The sequence below is a fragment of the Drosophila nasuta genome, unplaced genomic scaffold (assembly GCF_023558535.2).
Source record: "Drosophila nasuta strain 15112-1781.00 unplaced genomic scaffold, ASM2355853v1 ctg63_pilon, whole genome shotgun sequence".
Lineage (NCBI taxonomy): Eukaryota > Metazoa > Arthropoda > Insecta > Diptera > Drosophilidae > Drosophila > Drosophila nasuta.
In genome coordinates, this window is record NW_026869608.1 from 19764 (window position 1) to 38414 (window position 18651).

The window sequence follows — 18651 nt, forward strand, 5'->3', positions numbered from 1 at the left end:
CAAGCGTAATTGTAACGCTAGAGTTGCGAATTTTGGTATATACAATAATAACTATAGCATTTATGATTGCTGAAAATTTGGTTGCGATCAGATACAAATTGTAGAAGTTATTAAAGAAATAGTTTTGTATGGGCAAAAACGCTTTCTATGTATGTGTTGTATGTATGCGTATACGTATATACATGGTCGCCTCTATATTTGTATCTGTATGAAAGAGTCACTGCGATAGCTCTATTGGTAGAGTGCAAGCATATTACTGTTGCGGTAGTCGGGGACTCGGGTTCGAGCCCGCTCGGGGTACAAAATTTTTTTTTTATACCCGATACCCATAGGGTAGAAGGGTATTATAACTTTGTGCCGGCAGGAAATGTATGTAACAGGTAGAAGGAGGCATCTCCGACCCTATAAAGTATATATATTCTTGATCAGCGTCAACAGCCGAGACGATCTAGCCATGTCCGTCTGTCCGTCTGTCCGTATGAACACCTAGATCTCAGAGACTATAAAGAGAGAGCTATAATTTTTTTCGACACCATTTGTTATGTTTGCGCGCAGATCAAGTTTGTTTCAAATTTTTGCCACGCCCACTTCCGCCTCCGCAAATCAAAAATCGAATAACAAGCGTAATTGTAACGCTAGAGTTGCGAATTTTGGTATATACAATAATAACTATAGCATTTATGATTGCTGAAAATTTGGTTGCGATCAGATACAAATTGTAGAAGTTATTAAAGAAATAGTTTTGTATGGGCAAAAACGCTTTCTATGTATGTGTTGTATGTATGCGTATACGTATATACATGTCGCCTCCATATTTGTATCTGTATGAAAGAGTCACTGCGATAGCTCTATTGGTAGAGTGCAAGCATATTACTGTTGCGGTAGTCGGGGACTCGGGTTCGAGCCCGCTCGGGGTACAAAATTTTTTTTTATACCCGATACCCATAGGGTAGAAGGGTATTATAACTTTGTGCCGGCAGGAAATGTATGTAACAGGTAGAAGGAGGCATCTCCGACCCTATAAAGTATATATATTCTTGATCAGCGTCAACAGCCGAGACGATCTAGCCATGTCCGTCTGTCCGTCTGTCCGTATGAACACCTAGATCTCAGAGACTATAAGAGAGAGAGCTATAATTTTTTTCGACAGCATTTGTTATGTTTGCACGCAGATCAAGTTTGTCTCAAATTTTTGCCACGCCCACTTTCGCCACGCAAATCAAAAATCGATTAACAAGCGTAATTGTAACGCTAGAGTTGGGAATTTTAGTATATACAATAATAACTATAGCATTTATGATTGCTGAAAATTTGGTTGCGATCAGATACAAATTGTAGAAGTTATTAAAGAAATAGTTTTGTATGGGCAAAAACGCTTTCTATGTATGTGTTGTATGTATGCGTATACGTATATACATGGTCGCCTCTATATTTGTATCTGTATGAAAGAGTCACTGCGATAGCTCTATTGGTAGAGTGCAAGCATATTACTGTTGCGGTAGTCGGGGACTCGGGTTCGAGCCCGCTCGGGGTACAAAATTTTTTTTTTTTTTTATACCCGATACCCATAGGGTAGAAGGGTATTATAACTTTGTGCCGGCAGGAAATGTATGTAACAGGTAGAAGGAGGCATCTCCGACCCTATAAAGTATATATATTCTTGATCAGCGTCAACAGCAGAGACGATCTAGCCATGTCCGTCTGTCCGTCTGTCCGTATGAACACCTAGATCTCAGAGACTATAAGAGAGCTATAATTTTTTTCGACAGCATTTGTTATGTTTGCACGCAGATCAAGTTTGTTTCGCCGATGTTTCACCATCTCGCCGCACACTTCGCACAATTGCGATTGGGACTGTGCTGAGCTATTATGGACACGCATATGGTTAGTGAGGCCTTTCTTGGTTGCGAATGCCTTGATGCATTCGTCGCACTTGAAGGGCTCAATTACTTCATCGATTTGCTCTTCGCCCGATATGACCATCTGATCGTCGAGCATCTGCAGCTCGTCCCCTCGGCCTCCAGTAGTTCCTCGTCCTCCTCGGGTTCGGCCTCGGCCTCAATCTCTTCCTCCTCCACCTGCTTCAGCCTCATTGGCGCCGTTGCCGCCCAGCAGCTCGTTCACAACATACTCTTGATTGGCGGAGGCAGCGGTAGCGGCAGCACTGTTGCTGTTATTATTGTTGTGGCTGCTATTGGCATTGTTGTTGCCAATATCCTCGAGGCCCAAACGCAAAAGTTTGTCGTAACCGATGACCGTGCGCTTTAAATTAAACGCTTGCTTCAACAATGGCAAACATTTCATGCAAATTTGCTGTGGCAAACGTGCTGCGGCGCCATCTTGCGTCTCAAACGACAAGCCGCAGCAATAGGTGAGCATCTTTGCCAGCGTTATGTTGCTCTCTCGCCCAATCTCGATCTCACATTGCAGCGATTTGTATTTTGTACATGCCCGGGTGCATGTGCGGCAATTTAGCACCACGACCGCTTTGTTGCCGCTCATCTTGAAAAGAACAAGTGAATCAATTAAATAAGGCGTGTGGTTGTTTTGTTTTAAATTAATTCTTGTTATATTTCTTTACCTGTACAACTTGTCCGTCAAAAATACAAAAGGGAAGAGAGCTTAAAGATCAGAGAGCGAAACACTTTTAGTGTGACCAGTTCACGGTTGTTCAAGAATCTTTTGTAATGAGAAATACCAAATTGGTATTTCAATACACCTCCTCAAAAGATACTTTGAACAATAAAAAATTAGTATAGTTGTATATTCTGAGAAGAATAATAATGATTCATATTCATCTAGAAATAGTTTTAAACAAATTAAAACAAACTAGTTCTAGGATTAAGGGAAACCCAGTAAAACCTTAATCAAATCATTGGTTAATCAAAAAAATTAAACTTCATTTAACATATTATATGTTTTTGAGTCACTAATTATCAAACAAAAAAAATATATTATTATAAATAGTTTTAATTTGTGAGACCCATTGCGCTTCTTAGGGTCAAAAATCTTGCAGCGGGCAACGGCTTCGTGAGGACATCAGCCACCTGGTGTTCTGTGGGAATATATTAAATAAAATATAAAAAAATTTTAATTAAATGTGAATAAAATTTGGTGACAACAAAAGGAGCATACAAATATAATTGTGGAAATGTAGTTCTTTAGCTCCAGTTCAAGTTCAAGCTCCAGCAATCTGCTCGGCGTGTACATTGAACGCGGTCCCGAATCGGCCGTGGCGCCCAAGGGTGACGAGGTTGTGTTCGAGTGCGAAATGAACCTGAAGCCGGATCGACTCGAGTGGCGCTTCCGCTATAGCACAACGGAAGCTTATCGCTATCTGCGCACCGCCGCCGGTTACAATGTGACGAGCAACAACGAGGAGCGCACCTGGAAGCTGCGCATCTATGTGAGTGCGCAGACCGTGGGCGACTATCAGTGTGTGGCCTGGTATGGTCCGGGTGCAATTGCCTCGACTCCTGGTCGCCTGACGCTCGTCTCCATTGCCGTGGACAATGCGAACGGGAATGGGAATGGATACAGTCGGCATGCGGTGCGATGGAGTGTGGCGCCCAAGAACTGTGTGCTGTTGCGTTGCGGCTCGGTCAGCTCACAGCCGCCGCCCATTTGGAGTTTCTATCGCAACGGCGAGAAGTTGCCGCAGTCCGAGCTGCTCTCAGGCGCTGTTGGCGCTTTGGTGCTCAACTCTGTGAGCGCCAAGGATGCGGGCAATTATACGTGCGCGGCCACAAATGTGATTACGGGCGAGGAGTTGCGTCTGCCGCAGGTGATTGATTTGCGTGTCGATTACACGGATCGTACACCGCCGTATTTCCTGCTCCAACAGCCGGCCACACAGCTTGCCGCTCGTCCCGGCGAGACGGTGGTGCTCGAGTGTCCGGGCGTTGGTTCGCCGCGTCCCAGCGCCTTGTGAGTGACAAATCCCTTAATGATGTGGCATAAGTCTAGGATACCTAGACTTTGGGTTTATCTTTATTGAGGTAGTGAATATCTAAAGTAACCTACATTTAAGCTTTTGGTTTGGTATTTTAATCTGTGCATTTAGCATTCAGCACATAGTATCGGTATTTAGCTCGAATTGTTGTTGAAAATACTAAAATAGAATAGAATATTAACAATACTTGTAGAAATAAAATATTAATATGCAAAATTACATTTTATGTGATGCGCAAATCCTCCTGCTCCTCTAGTATCCTTATCTTTAATTGTAGCTCCTTGACTTTGAGTCTATGCTCCTCACGCATATTTTCGATAGCTAGACTTGTCTTCGAAACCTCAAGCCTCTTGGCCTCTATGGCCAGCTCTTGCTCTTTCAATTCTGATTCTGCCTTCTTCATGCGAAAGTAATTTCTGCGCTCATCATAATTTTCGTTCTCGCCGCCGCCCGTCGTCCCTCCTCTTCCCCACCTTGAACATCCGTTGGCGTTGGGGCTGTGGCCCGCGGCACTGGCACAGCCAAGATAGGGACGGACGACGTGTATGTAAATACCCCGTTAGGATGAGCCATCTTTAAATAATTTTTAGAATTATTATAATTGCCAGTCTAGGAACTTTAGAAATTGAGTTTACCTTTCAGTTTACAATTCGTAGAATTCAGTCGACTTCTATCATAAATGAAACTATGCTGCTTGGGTGACTTGACAGCTTTTCCTATCTATCAAATTGACAGCTCCAATCTGTCAAGTTTTCAGCTCTAATCTGCCAAGTTGAATTCTTCAATCTGATTAGTTCATCAAATAAATGAACAACAATCTTAAGCAACATTCGGAAACTGTTCAATTCAATTGCGAATTTTTAACCAAATCTTTCTTTTTCTTTTTTCCTCGATCTCTAGACCAGCGAAGGAAATGTGTTGCGTGTGAATCCGTTGCAGATAAGCGGCGAAGACTATCAACCGCTGGGCTATGTTCCATTGCGCTTTGAAAACATATAATATGTTAAATGAAGTTTAATTTTTTTGATTAACCAATGATTTGATTAAGGTTTTACTGGGTTTCCCTTAATCTTAGAACTAGTTTGTTTTAATTTGTTTAAAACTATTTCTAGATGAATATGAATCATTATTATTGTTCCCAGAATATACAACTGTCCGAATAAGAATATTATTGTAATACTAATTTTTTTATTGTTCAAAGTATCTTTTGAGGAGGTGTATTGAAATATACCAATTTGGTATTTCTCATTACAAAAGATTCTTGAACAACCGTGAACTGGTCACACTAAAAGTGTTTCGCTCTCTGATCTTTAAGCTCTCTTCCCTTTTGTATTTTTGACGGACAAGTTGTACAGGTAAAGAAATATAACAAGAATTAATTTAAAACAAAACAACCACTCGCCTTATTTAATTAATTCACTTGTTCTTTTCAAGATGAGCGGCAACAAAGCCGTCGTGGTGCTAAATTGCCGCACATGCACCCGGGCATGTACAAAATACAAATCGCTGCAATGTGAGATCGAGATTGGGCGAGAGAGCAGCATAACGCTGGCAAAGATGCTCACCTATTGCTGCGGCTTGTCGTTTGAGCCGCAAGATGGCGACGCAGCACGTTTGCCACAGCAAATTTGCATGAAATGTTTGCCATTGTTGAAGCAAGCGTTTAATTTAAAGCGCACGGTCATCGGTTACGACAAACTTTTGCGTTTGGGCCTCGAGGATATTGGCAACAACAATGCCAATAGCAGCCACAACAATAATAACAGCAACAGTGCTGCCGCTACCGCTGCCTCCGCCAATCAAGAGTATGTTGTGAACGAGCTGCTGGGCGGCAACGGCGCCAATGAGGCTGAAGCAGGTGGAGGAGGAAGAGATTGAGGCCGAGGCCGAACCCGAGGAGGACGAGGAACTACTGGAGGCCGAGGGGACGAGCTGCAGATGCTCGACGATCAGATGGTCATATCGGGCGAAGAGCAAATCGATGAAGTAATTGAGCCCTTCAAGTGCGACGAATGCATCAAGGCATTCGCAACCAAGAAAGGCCTCACTAACCATATGCGTGTCCATAATAGCTCAGCACAGTCCCAATCGCAATTGTGCGAAGTGTGCGGCGAGATGGTGAAACATCGGCGCAACCTGGCGGCACACATGCGCACCCATACTCAGCACAGGCCCAATCGCAATTGTCGCCGTCGCAGCAACAGAAATATGTAAAATTATAAGGAAACTTTTCAATTAAAAATTATTAATAAATTGAAATATTCTTAGAATCATTAACAAGATTTATATTAGTAGCAAATGTCAGAAGAAACAATAAAAATTTCCTCCAGCCCTCTGCCGGCTGACGGATGAGTCCTTATCAACAACATACTAGAACCACTTGAGAATTGCAACAGACGAATAAGTAAAATTTACTATTTACGTTTTAAATTTGTGTAAACAAATCTGGAATTATGCCATACAATTTTGTAATTGGAGAACGAAATATTGCATTCTTTGAAGCTGATCATGCCAATAACATAAACAAGTTAGAAAGCTACAGTCGAGTGTGCTCGACTGTGAGATACCCGCTACCCATTTTGAATAAAAGCAAAATATTGCCGTATTATTTTCAAAATATACCGAAAATACTAAAAAATACTAAAAATATACCCAATGGAACGGACAGACAACCAAACGGACAGACGGACATGACTAGATCGTCTCGACTGTTGACGCAGATCAAAAATATATATACTTCATAGGGTCGGAGATGCCTCCTCTACCTGTTACATACATTTCCTGTCGGCACAAAATTAAAATACCCTTCTATCCTATGGGTAGCGGGTATAAAACAAACACGCAAAAATTTGGCATCGCCAATGCGGCGCACAACTAACCGAGTACTCGGTGACGAAACTCATTCTTGCATTGCTTTGCCGTTCGGAAACGGTAAATTTTCTACTCATGCCTTCACCACATTTGCCAAATCCGTTTTACACAATGTCTCACTCAGTCAGTCAGAACTTTGAGTGAGAGAACCAAATGGTGTTTTGACTGTATTCATGCAGACCTCTGCATGCATACATACGATCATAAGACGCAAAATAATTATATATTCCCGCCGCTGCCGCTGCGATTTATTCGCTGTGGTGTAAGAGATGATTAAATCTCTTAAGCTACAACGCCGCTGCGATTAATTCATGACTTTTGCCATTCACACGTTCACTAATGTAAACAAGGGCAAAAGTGGAGCTGCATATTGAATGCGTAAAAACAGAGCTCAATTAGCTGCTCAGCTCAGATTAAGAAAAAGTGAGACCATGTAAGGCCAAACATCAACCGATATTCGATATATAATATATACTGATTTAATATATTAGTGATGAGATGTTGCGATAACATATGTATATACTCTTTTGCATCCAGTTTGATGCTACATTTCCGCAATTATATTTGTATGCTTCTTTTGTTGTCACCAAATTTTATTCACATTTAATTAAAATTTTTTTATATTTTATTTAATATATTCCCACAGAACACCAGGTGGCTGATGTCCTCACGAAGCCGTTGCCCGCTGCAAGATTTTTGACCCTAAGGAGCGCAATGGGTCTCACAAATTAAAACTATTTATAATAATATAATTTTTTTTGTTTGATAATTAGTGATTCAAAAACATATAATATGTTAAATGAAGTTTAATTTTTTTGATTAAAAATGATTTGATTAAGGTTTTACTGGGTTTCCCTTAATCCTAGAACTAGTTTGTTTTAATTTGTTTAAAACTATTTCTAGATGAATATGAATCATTATTATTGTTCCCAGAATATACAACTGTCCGAATAAGAATATTATTGTAATACTAATTTTTTTATTGTTGAAAGTATCTTTTGAGGAGGTGTATTGAAATATACCAATTTGGTATTTTTCATTACAAAAGATTCTTGAACAACCGTGAACTGGTCACACTAAAAGTGTTTCGCTCTCTGCTCTTTAAGCTCTCTTCCCTTTTTATTTTTGACGGACAAGTTGTACGGCTTGTCCTCGGTATGGGTGCGCATGTGTGCCGCCAGGCTAGAGGTGGTATGATAGAAGCGTTCACAGATGTTACACTGATGTTGCTGCACATTCGTGTGCTTCATTATGTGCTCCTTGTAGTTGCGCAGATGTTTCAGCATCTTGCCGCACACTTCGCACATGTAGAGCTTCTCGTCGTCGTGCGAGCGCAGGTGCTGATTGAGGCGACACTGTTGGCGGAACGCTTTGTTGCACACATACACACATGGGGCAGTACTTCACCGCCAGCGTTGCCAGTTGTTGCCTGCTGCTGCTGGGAGGCGGAGACAACGACATTGCCGGACGTTTCATCCATGGAATCGTCAAGGTATTCTTCAGCCTCCTCGCTATCGCAAGTCAACTAAAAGGGCAATCTATTAGCAATTTCAATTAGCGGGCTGTAGTTCTTACTTACCAAGTGCTCCTCGCGCTCAATGTCCAGGATGTCATCGGCATCAACTTCGCCAATTACTTCATCGATTTGCTCTTCGATGTGATGACCATCTGATCGTCGAGCATCTGCAGCTGCTTTTGCTCGCTGACCATTTCTAGTTGTGGCGCCTCATCCATTACCTCAATGTCATCGTCCTCCTCGGCCTCCAGTAGTTCCTCTTCGTCCTCCTCGGGTTCGGCCTCGGCCTCGGCATCAATCTCTTCCTCCTCCACCTGGGAATCGTATACACTTTTAATGGTCACATACTCAATGTCAGTAGGTTGAAAGTCTCCCAAAGATTCGCTGGCATCATCAGTTTCTGAGTCCAACTCATCCACCTCCATCTCGGTGACCTCCTCGACCAAGTATTTCTGTCCCGGCTCCGGCTGTTGGCTGTATGCCTCCACAAGAGCGGTCACATGATGTGGACCCGAGTTGCTGCCTTTGGCTGAGGCCACTGCTTCAGCCTCATTGGCGCCGTTGCCGCCCAGCAGCTCGTTCACAACATACTCTTGATTGGCGGAGGCAGCGGCAGCGGCAGCACTGTTGCTTTTATTATTGTTGTAGCTGCTATTGGCATTGTTGTTGTCCATCTCCTCGAGGCCAAAACGCAAAAGTTCGTCGGAATCGATGACCATGCGCTTGAAATCGAACGCTTGCTCCAACAATTGCAAACAATGCATGCAAATGTGCTGTGGCAAATGTGCTGCGGCGCCATCCTGCGGCTCAAACGACAAGCTGGAGCAATAGTTGAGCATCTTTGCCAGCGTAGTGCTGCCCTCTGGCCCAATCTCGATCTCATCCTGCAGCGATTTGTATTGTTTACATGCCCGGGTGCATGTGCGGCAATTTAGCACCACGCCCGCTTTGTTGCCGCTCATCTTGATTGCATATGCATATGTTGCGTACTTATTGCGAAATGACGTTTTCGAGTTTGGGTTTTGAAGTTTGTTTACGAAAAGAACAAGTGCAATTTTCTACTAATATAAATCTTGTTTATTATTCTACGAATATTTCAATTTATACTTTTGATTGAAAAGTTTCCTTAGACATTTTCAAATGACATTGACAATCCTATGACAGAAGCTGAAATAGAAAACTTTCTTGGGTCACCTTGTCAAATGAGCTTGCCTATTAAAAGAATTCACTTTGACGAAGTCGTGTCAGAAATTAAATGCTTAAACAATAAAAATCTCCAGGCCTGGATAAGATAGACTAGTATTTAACGCTATTCTCAGGCTAGACCATTTCCCAAGTCAATGGAAATGTGCAGAAATCATTACGATCCTCAAGCCAAAAAGCCAGAAGCTGAACTATCATCCTACCGTCCCATTAGTCTGTTGACAATATTCTCGAAAGTATTTGAAAAATACTACTTAAGAGGATGTTGCCAATTTTGGACGAACTTGCCATCATTCCTGAATATCAATTCGGATTTAGAAGAGGCCACGGCACCACTGAACAATGTCATAGGGTCATTAATGAAATTGTATATGCACTTGAGAACAAAAATACTGTACTGCTACGTTTCTTGATGTTCAACAGGCGTTTGATCGTGTTTGGCACAATGGACTGCTCTTCAAGATAAAGAATTGGCTACCTGCCCCATACTATCTATTACTGAGATCCTACTTGTCGAAGAGATGCTTCTACGTTCAGCAGAGAAATGATACATCAACACTATTTCTCATAAACGCAGGCGTTCCTCAAGGGAGTGTACTAGGACTAGTCCTCTACACTTTATACACGGCAGATATGCCAGCAACAAACAACTGCACCATTGCAACATATGCTGACGATACAGCCATTCTGGCAACAAGGTCTTCTCGAGACGAAGCATCTCAACTGTTGCAAAGTGAGCTCAGTCTGATTGAAGCCTGGTTTCTTCGCTGGAAAATTAAAATTAATTCCCTGAAATCTGTCCAAATAACTTTTGCACTAAGACCAGGAAGATGCCCTAATGTAACACTTTACGACTCAGCAATTCCAGAAGATACCTGTGTGAAGTATCTTGGCATGCACCTCGACCGCAGACTAACATGGAAACCGCACTTAAAAGCGAAATGTCAACAACTTCAAAAAAACACTGAAAATGTCATGGTTACTAAGTAGAAAATCCGCGGTTACTTTGGAAAACAAAATTCTCCTCTACAAGCCATTTTGAAGCCTGTTTGGACATACGCTATTCAGCTCTGGGGAACAACTAGCAATTCAAATATTGAAATACTTCAGCGCTACCAATCAAAAACATTGCGACAAATTGTTAACGCTCCATTTTATGTAACCAATGCAAATATTCACAGAGATCTAAATATTCCAACTATAAAAGAAGAGATAAAGAAATATAGTAAGAAATATACAGATAGACTTCACAATCATGTAAATAATTTAGCCCTAGGTCTTTTAGACAATAGCTCAACTGTTAGAAGACTTAAAAGATTTCACATTCTTGATCTCCCTGAAAGGTAAATTTAAGTAAACAAGAAGTTATATTTAATAGCAGGTTTCACTGGAAATCTGCTATTCCTGTTATGTAAATATTAGTCATAAAATTTACTTATTGTCTTAAGACAGATTGTTAATAAAAATTAAACGAAAAAAAAAAATATATATTCCAAGTGTTTATGTAAACTATTGAAATTTATTTCAACTTTTACCCCGAAGACTTAAACGTTTAATTGAAATGTTTCTTTAAATTTCACATGTTTTTATTGCGTTTTTACATTGTACAACTAATTACAGCCCTTTGATTTTGTTTAATTATACATACTAAAATGTGAAACATACTAAAACAAAAGCAAAAACTATTTACTTGCATATTGCCTTTTTAATATCAATATTACAAGTGAAAATTTAATAAAAATTAAATTGGTCAGCAGTAATTTGTATGATTTCAAATCTAATTGAAACCTTGATTTTTTTGTCTGTCTGCTGCCAAAACATAATGTTGTTATGTGTGCGCTTCTGTTGTCTGTTTTTTATACCCGCTACCCATAGGGTAGAAGGGTATTATAACTTTGTGCCGACAGGAAATGTATGTAACAGGTAGAAGGAGGCATCTCCGACCCTATAAAGTATATATATTCTTGATCAGCGTCAACAGCCGAGACGATATAGCCATGTCCGTCTGTCCGTCTGTCCGTATGAACACCTAGATCTCAGAGACTATAAGAGATAGAGCTATAAATTTTTTCGACACCATTTGTTATGTTTGCACGCAGATCAAGTTTGTTTCAAATTTTTGCCACGCCCACTTCCGCCCCGCAAATCAAAAAATCAATTAACAAGCCCAATTTTAGAGCTAGAGCTACGAATTTTGGTATATACAATAACTACTGTAGTAGTTATGATTCCTGAAAATTTGGTTGCGATCAGATAAAAATTGTTGTTAAGTTGTTAAAGTTGTTAAAGAAATACTTTTGTATGGGCAAAAACGCCTACTTACTAGGGGTCTGAGTTGCTTTGGCCGACAATCTGGCACATTGTGCCGTTTATGGTATATTTTGAATGGTGTACTATATCGATATACCAAACATACCATTTGGTATATTTTAAGTATTTTTTAGTATTTTCGGTATATTTTGAAAATGATACCGCAATATTTTGCCTTTATTAAAAATGGGTAGCGGGTATCTCACAGTCGAGCACACTCGACTGTAATTTTCTTACTTGTTTTATTCTAAAACTAAGCTTAGTGACTAGGAGTGTGTGTGTGTGTTTTTTTTGGTTTTGCACCCCGGCAGGAAAATCTTCAAAAGATGCCCTCTACCTCCTGTAGAGGGTATGTGCGATTCTTACGCACTAAAACCTCCGTATGCTCTTCTGTCCTTTGTAGGCTCACCGGGACTGTCAATTAAGTTATTACTTCGGTGAGCCGGATGGTGTGCTCCAGTGCACACAATCGTCAGTGTGGCTCGCCTCTTACGGCAAGCTGCGAATATAAAGGAAGTTGTTGTTGATCAGCTATCGACTAGCAGGTCTATTAGCTATCTCGTCAGCTCGGACCTGCTTCATAATGTTGACTATCAAGGTCTGTCCTGTCTTCCAGGACTCCTCGTCTGCCATCATTGCAGCCAGAAGACCCCTTGGGCTTATCGTCGGCCCTACAAGTCTACTGATTTGCTCTCTTTCGTTAGTAAATCTCGGGCAATGTAGGAGCACGTGCTCGGCCGTCTCCTCGTCGTTTATGCAGTAGAAACAGTAGGGAGTATCTACATGGTTGAATCGTTGAAGATACCCTCGAAAGCAGCCGTGATCCGTTAGGAACTGGGTAAGATGGTAGTCCAGCTCCTTATGTTGACACTTGATCCAGGTTGCGATGTCTGGTAGTAGTTCATAGGTCCAACGCCCCTTTCTTGATGCTTGCCATCTACGCTGCCACTCCTCCAATTGGCGCTCGTACGCCGTCGTCCGGTTTACACCTTCGCGAATTTCCGTTAGAGCGTTTACCTCCAGGTCTACTGGTAGCATACCTGCGAGAACCAGCCCCGCGTCCTCTGAGATGGTCCTAAAGCCTCTTATAAGCCTTAGAGCCATGGTTCTGTAGGTTGCCCGCGCCTCTTTGAGGTAAGACGGTTTTACCGTAGCTCTGCTCCATATTGGTGCTGCGTACAGTAAAGTTGCCTTCGCAACCGAGGCCAGCAGTTTCCTTGCTGGCATTCTCGGACCCCTACGTTTGGCATCAACCTACTCAGGGCGGCGGTTGACATAGCGGCCTTCCTACTAGCATATTGCACATGGTCCCTGAAGTTGAGTCTATGGTCAATCATAACCCCAAATATTTCAGTGACCTAGCTGATTCAAGCTATATTCCGCCTACCGTTATATATAGCGACTCTACTGCCTTTCTGCTGCTTAGTAGCACAATTTCTGTTTTCTGGGCTGCAATGTTTAACCCGACACTCTCTAGCCAATCAGTGGCAGCTCTGATTGCATCGTTGCAGGTGGTTTGTAGAACAGTCAATGTTTTGGCTACGGCTGTAATCGCCACATCGTCCGCGAAGCAGTGCAAATTAGCGTTCCTTGGTTTCCTTACATTCAGGATACCATTGTACATGATGTTTCACAGGATTGGACCGATCACAGATCCTTGTGGGACACCAGAGGTAACTTGGTACTTTTTGGGGCTTCACTAGTTTCGTACCAAAGGACCCGCTCTCGGAAATAGCTCCCAACAAAATCCCTGAGATATTTAGGGATACCCATGTTTCCCATGGCGCTGAGGATGCTGGTCCACTTAGCCGAGTTAAAGGCGTTTTTACATCAAGGGTGGCTATCGCGCAGTATTCCGTCGTTCCTCCTAGCCATCTTTCACCGTCCAGCGCATTTTGTGCGATGTTTCGGACGTCAGCCAACGCATCAAGGGTGCTTTTCCCTTTCGGAACCCGTACTGTTGATGCGATAGTCCACTGGGGCCCTCAGTGATCGCCTCCAGTCGGCAGTATATAATCCGTTCGAAGAGCTTTCCCACTATGTCTAGTAGGCATAGGGGACGGTAACCTCTGGCAGTGTTAGCGTTACCTTTACCCTTGGGGATAAGAATAAGCCGTTGGTTTTTCCATATTTTGGGAATATCCCTTCAGCAAGGCACTGTTGGAAAGTGTTGCTGAATAATTCCGGCTTTGCCTCCGCTACGGCTTTAACGACGATTCCTGGTATTCCGTCCAAACCAGGAGCTTTGCTGGGCCTTATCCTTTTAGTGGCTTGCACTATTTCCTCTGGAGTGATGGCAGGAAAAGGCACGCCAGGGTAGGTTCAGCCGGTTGCCAAAAGGAATCTTCTTTCGGGAACAGTTCCTCTACGATGGTGGCCATTGCACCGGGCTCCATTTGTAGCTTACCCGCCGAAGTTTTTAACTTTTATAAACAATTTTATATGCAGAGCCCCATGGGTTCTCGTCAATACTGTCGAGCAGATCCTTAAATGCTCCAGCCTTCGCTATCGCGATTGCCCTTTGTAGTGCCGCCCGAGCTGTTCTGTGGAGGTTCACTAATTGCAGGTGTTCGTCACGTCCTCTCGCCCGCTGAGCTCTTCTTCTTGCTGCGAGGCACTCCGCTCTCAAAAGTCGCAAGGACTCGCTCCACCAGTAAGCAGGTGGCTTGCTCCTGTTTGACTTTTTCGCGGCATTGAAGCATCGCACGTCGATACCAGCAGTCTCGTCAGGTTTGTGGCCATATTTTCTGCTTGGTTAGCTGGATTCTCCAGGCCTTCTATTATATAAGATAGCATCTCTTTGTCCAGTTTCCTCGTGTCCCACATTCGACCTTGTGTATTCCTTCGAAGCCTATGTGTCGCACTCGTCATTTTAATGTTGATGAGGATCAGCGCATGGTCACTCAGCGTCTCGTCCTCCAGAACTTCCCAGGTGGCATTTACTGCTAAAGCCCTGCTAGCGAAAGTGACATCAATATAAGATGTTCCTCTGTCATTGTCAAAGGTTGGTTTGACTCCATCGTTAAGTAGTACGAGGACGAGCAGGCTCATTGTGTTTATCAGTGCTCTTCCACGACGATTCGATATTCTGCTCCCCATTCTGTGGCCCAGGCATTGAAGTCCCCGGCTACCACTATCGGGCTACGCCCTCTAGCGTGGCGCGCCAGCATGTCGAGCATGTCTTCAAATTGCTCATGTGTGTGTGTGTGTGTGTGTTTTTTTTTTTATTCGGAGGAACTAGATCTAATACTAAATATAATAAATATAACATAACATTAGGCACTAGAATATAGAAAAAGGTTAGAAAGAAAACTGTCAAGGAAATTCTCGTGGTACTGCCGTGAGGTATTGCTTCACGAGACCTTGACGGGAGCTCACTCCCCTCCGTTACGCCTGCGGGTACGTTCCCTTTCGAGAGTTCGTAGTGCGGTGGTCACTTTTCTGCATAGCTGCATACCGCTGACCAGTATTCCTCCTTCTCCAGCATACGGTTCACAATAGAGTCCGTCGTGACTCTACATCCTATCGCTTCTTCGAGCTCTCGTCTCTCACTAGCAAAGCGCCGACAGCACACTAGGATGTGTTCCGCCGTTTCTTCAGCTTCGGGGTAGCAATATAGGCACATCGGGTCGCTGTCGTGTCCAAATGTACATAGGTAGCTGCGGAAGCAGCCGTGCCCACTCAGGATCTGCGTCAGATGATAGTTGACGAATCCGAAATTTCTGCTAACCCATTTGCCTATGTTTGGGATCATAGCATGGGTCCAGCGGCCCTTACTAGATGTGTCCCACTTATCTTGCCATTTCCTTAGGCACTCTGTCTTAAAATTGGTCGACATGTAGTGAACATCCTCCATCTGGTTAGCCCTCTTGTGCTTGTAGCTGTGAGACCTCTCTATCGCCAGAGTATCCAACGGCATCATGCCAGCTATTACTAAAGCGGCGTCATCCGATATGGTCCTGAAGCCACTGCAGACTCGCAACGCGCAGAGTCGATAGGTCGACTGCATCTTCCGCCTATACGCCTTCACCTCCATTGCTTGCACCCATACTGGAGCGCCATAGAGCATTGTTGCTCTAACCACATTTTGTAGCAGTAGTCTCCGACCTTGCTTAGGGCCGCGCGTATTTAGCATTATTCGACTCAATGCCTGCCCTACGACAGCAGCTCTCTTACCAGCATACTCCAGGTGTTCGCGGAAGCTGAGCCGCGTGTCGATTAGGACACCTAAGTATTTAATGGCTCGGCTCGACACTATTGAGGTCCGACCAAGGTTAATGTGAGCCACTTCGACGATCTTTCGGCTACTTATCAGGACCGCTTCAGTCTTGTGATCGGCCAATTGCAGCCCCACTGTCGCAAGCCAGTCTTTGACAGTGGCAACCGCTGCACTACAAAGTAGCTCAGCGTCGCCTAGTTGTTTCGCTGTCACCACTAAGGCCACATCGTCTGCAAAGCCGACAATGGTTGCAGACTCTGGAACGTCGAGCCGCAATATGTCATCGTACATGATGTTCCATAGTAGCGGGCCCAACACTGATCCTTGCGGTACTCCTCCAGTGATGTTGAACGATTTGGTTCCGTTATCCGTTCTATATCTCAGAATGCGTTTCCTGAAGTAGTCCTCAATTATTTCCATTAGGTAGCTCGGGGTGTTGAACCGCCTTAAGGCGCCTATAATGCAGCTCCAGTTTGCAGAATTGAAGGCGTTCTTGACGTCCAGAGTCATGACTATGCAGTACTCCTTTGCACCACCACGCCATCTTCTGCCTGCAATGGCTCTCCTTGCTATGTCCGTTACTTGTGAGATAGCGTCTACGGTTGAGTGATGCTTTCTGAAACCATATTGCATGGGTGACAGATCTCCTGCTTGTCGGACAGACTCCTCTAGCCTATGGCTCACCAGCCTCTCCAATATTTTGCCTGTTGTATCAAGCAGACAAATCGGTCGGTAGGACGACGGCGAATCTAGTGGCTTGTTCGGCTTTGGGATCAGCACCAGATTCTGCAGTTTCCATTGGGGGGGGAAAGACACCTTGCCTCATACACTATCCAAAAACTTCTGTAAAGCACTGCAGATGGAGCCTGATCGCCATCTTCAGCGCGCGAGTTGGGATCGCGTCCGGCCCAGGTGACTTGGAGTCCTTGATTCTTGCCGCTGCCAGCAGTACTTCCTCTACCGTAACCTCTGGGACCTCCGTATAGAGCCGGTGCTCTACGTGATCTTCCACTGATGGAACAGTGAATGAGCCCGTGAACAGAGCATCCACTATGCCGTTTAGGACGCCCTCCTCTCTAGGCACTGCACAGGTATTTGGCTTGAGTTTTTTAAGCACCACTTTGTAGGCCATTCCCCAGATGTCTCGGTCGGCTTCGTCGCAAAGTTCTAGGAATTTCTCCTTCTTGCTGCTCAAGATGGACTTCTTCAGCAGCCTGCGATTAAGCGCGTACTCCAGCCTTCTTGCCTCAAAATCAGCTCTGCCTCGTGAACGTTGCAGGATCCTTCGCGATCTTATACATCGCCTTCTTACGTCTGCGATCTGCTGGATCCACCAGTATACTGGTACGTGGTGTCTTTTGCATGATCTTCGCACCGCCATGCTAGCGTCGCAGGCATCCGTGATTGAACGCATGAGCAGCTCGGCGCTTACCTCTGCGTTGTCACTCCAGTTGGGAACTGCAAAGGATCCAGCGAAAGCTTCCGGGTCCAGGGTGTCAACTTTGTAAGCCTTTTCGCTCTGTAATCCATTTGCTCGCGGTGACTCGGTATGGTCCAAATCTATCGTGATCGCCCTATGATCACTCGCTGTGTAGACATTGCTAATGGCCCATTTCGCTGATCTAGCAATTGGATAGCTAACGAATGCTAGATCTATGACCGATCCAGTGCCAGCTCTGGTGAAAGTGTGTTGGTTGCCATGGTTCATGAGGGCCAGGTCTAATGTGGCAAGGGCCTCCAACACTGTTTGTCCTCGGGCGTTTGTCCGGCTGCTACCCCATTCCTCCGCCCAGGCATTGAAGTCACCAGCGATGATCACCTGTGGCTTTCCCCTTACATCGAGTGCTATCTCCTCCATGACGGATGCGAATTCTGAGATGGTGAGACTGGGAGCCAGATAACAGCTGTATAGCCACTGGTTCCCCCATCTAGCCCGCACGAACCCACGCGATGAGCGCACATCAGTAAGCTGGGGCTGTTCCAGGCCACATACCCATATTGACGCCTTTCCTTCCGTGTCTTCGACGTACTTTGGACTCTGAATTTTCTTATATGGTTCACTCAGCAAGGCAGCATCCACCTTTAACTCTCTAACCGTCTGCTTCAGTAGCTCTTGGGCCGCCAAGCAGTGGTTTAAGTTGAGCTGCAGGAGCCTTTGAGTCATTTTGGCCCCGCGTGACCCCGTTGACCCCTTTGAGAGGGCAGTGACTGCTTCCTGCGTGATGTCTGGTATCCTCTTTGCCCGCTTCTGCACAGATGAAGCATTTAGCAGCATTTTTGCAAAGCGCCGCTTTATGGCCAGCTGCACCGCATCTTAGGCAGCACCCAGAGCGGTCGATCGTGCTCTTGCAAAACTTAGCAATATGTCCAAACTCCAGGCATTTGTAGCACCTCTTTTTCTGGCCTCTCAGACCTCTCTCTCACTCTACAGCTTGTCCAGCCTATCCGGATTTTTCCATTCTGTAGAATAGATGATGCAGCCTCCTTCGGCACACTAACAATTGCCAGCTGCATACCGTCAAAACCTGGCCTAAGTGCTTTGATGGCACTTAGCTCCAGATTCGCTTGGCTGAGTTTTTC

At 44.2% G+C, this 18651-nt stretch overlaps 4 protein-coding genes across 5 annotated transcripts; 1 reads left to right on the forward strand and 3 right to left on the reverse strand.

Annotated features, from left to right (window-relative positions):
• Positions 1–1869: 1869 nt before the first annotated feature.
• LOC132798030 (interference hedgehog-like) lies at positions 1870–4068 on the forward strand. The gene is made up of 2 exons (XM_060809759.1): positions 1870–2172; positions 3158–4068. Exons 1-2 carry the CDS (start codon positions 1870–1872, stop codon positions 3929–3931), a joined length of 1077 nt encoding a protein of 358 aa, XP_060665742.1. The 3' UTR covers positions 3932–4068.
• A 3696-nt stretch (positions 4069–7764) lies between these two features.
• LOC132798025 (zinc finger protein 77-like) lies at positions 7765–8303 on the reverse strand. The gene is made up of 2 exons (XM_060809753.1): positions 8214–8303; positions 7765–8178 (listed from the first exon to the last, which is right to left on the reverse strand). Exons 1-2 carry the CDS (start codon positions 8301–8303, stop codon positions 7900–7902), a joined length of 369 nt encoding a protein of 122 aa, XP_060665736.1. The 3' UTR covers positions 7765–7899.
• LOC132798029 (uncharacterized) lies at positions 8216–9454 on the reverse strand. 2 transcript variants are annotated; one of them, XM_060809757.1, is made up of 2 exons: positions 8403–9453; positions 8216–8348 (listed from the first exon to the last, which is right to left on the reverse strand). In XM_060809757.1, exon 1 carries the CDS (start codon positions 9299–9301, stop codon positions 8456–8458), a length of 846 nt encoding a protein of 281 aa, XP_060665740.1. In that variant the 5' UTR covers positions 9302–9453; the 3' UTR covers positions 8216–8348; positions 8403–8455. The 2 variants fall into 2 exon arrangements, with proteins under 2 accessions (XP_060665740.1, XP_060665741.1); XM_060809758.1 differs by having other exon boundaries at positions 8250–8334; positions 8403–9454.
• A 7446-nt stretch (positions 9455–16900) lies between these two features.
• LOC132798026 (uncharacterized) lies at positions 16901–18346 on the reverse strand. Its single transcript, XM_060809754.1, has one exon. It carries the CDS (start codon positions 18344–18346, stop codon positions 16901–16903), a length of 1446 nt encoding a protein of 481 aa, XP_060665737.1.
• Positions 18347–18651: the final 305 nt, after the last annotated feature.

What these genes read in the sequence shown, in the direction of transcription:
- LOC132798030 (XM_060809759.1), top strand. Translation starts at nt 1,870, where the DNA reads ATGGACACGCATATGGTTAGTGAGGCCTTTCTTGGTTGCGAATGCCTT. An exon ending in GTAGCGGCAGCACTGTTGCT is followed by an intron (nt 2,173 to 3,157) that starts GTTATTATTGTT and finishes GTGGAAATGTAG; the next exon opens with TTCTTTAGCTCCAGTTCAAG.
- LOC132798025 (XM_060809753.1), bottom strand. Translation starts at nt 8,303, where the DNA reads ATGGATGAAACGTCCGGCAATGTCGTTGTCTCCGCCTCCCAGCAGCAG. An exon ending in GCGGTGAAGTACTGCCCCAT is followed by an intron (nt 8,179 to 8,213) that starts GTGTGTATGTGT and finishes TTCCGCCAACAG; the next exon opens with TGTCGCCTCAATCAGCACCT.
- LOC132798029 (XM_060809757.1), bottom strand. Translation starts at nt 9,301, where the DNA reads ATGAGCGGCAACAAAGCGGGCGTGGTGCTAAATTGCCGCACATGCACC.
- LOC132798026 (XM_060809754.1), bottom strand. Translation starts at nt 18,346, where the DNA reads ATGCTGCTAAATGCTTCATCTGTGCAGAAGCGGGCAAAGAGGATACCA.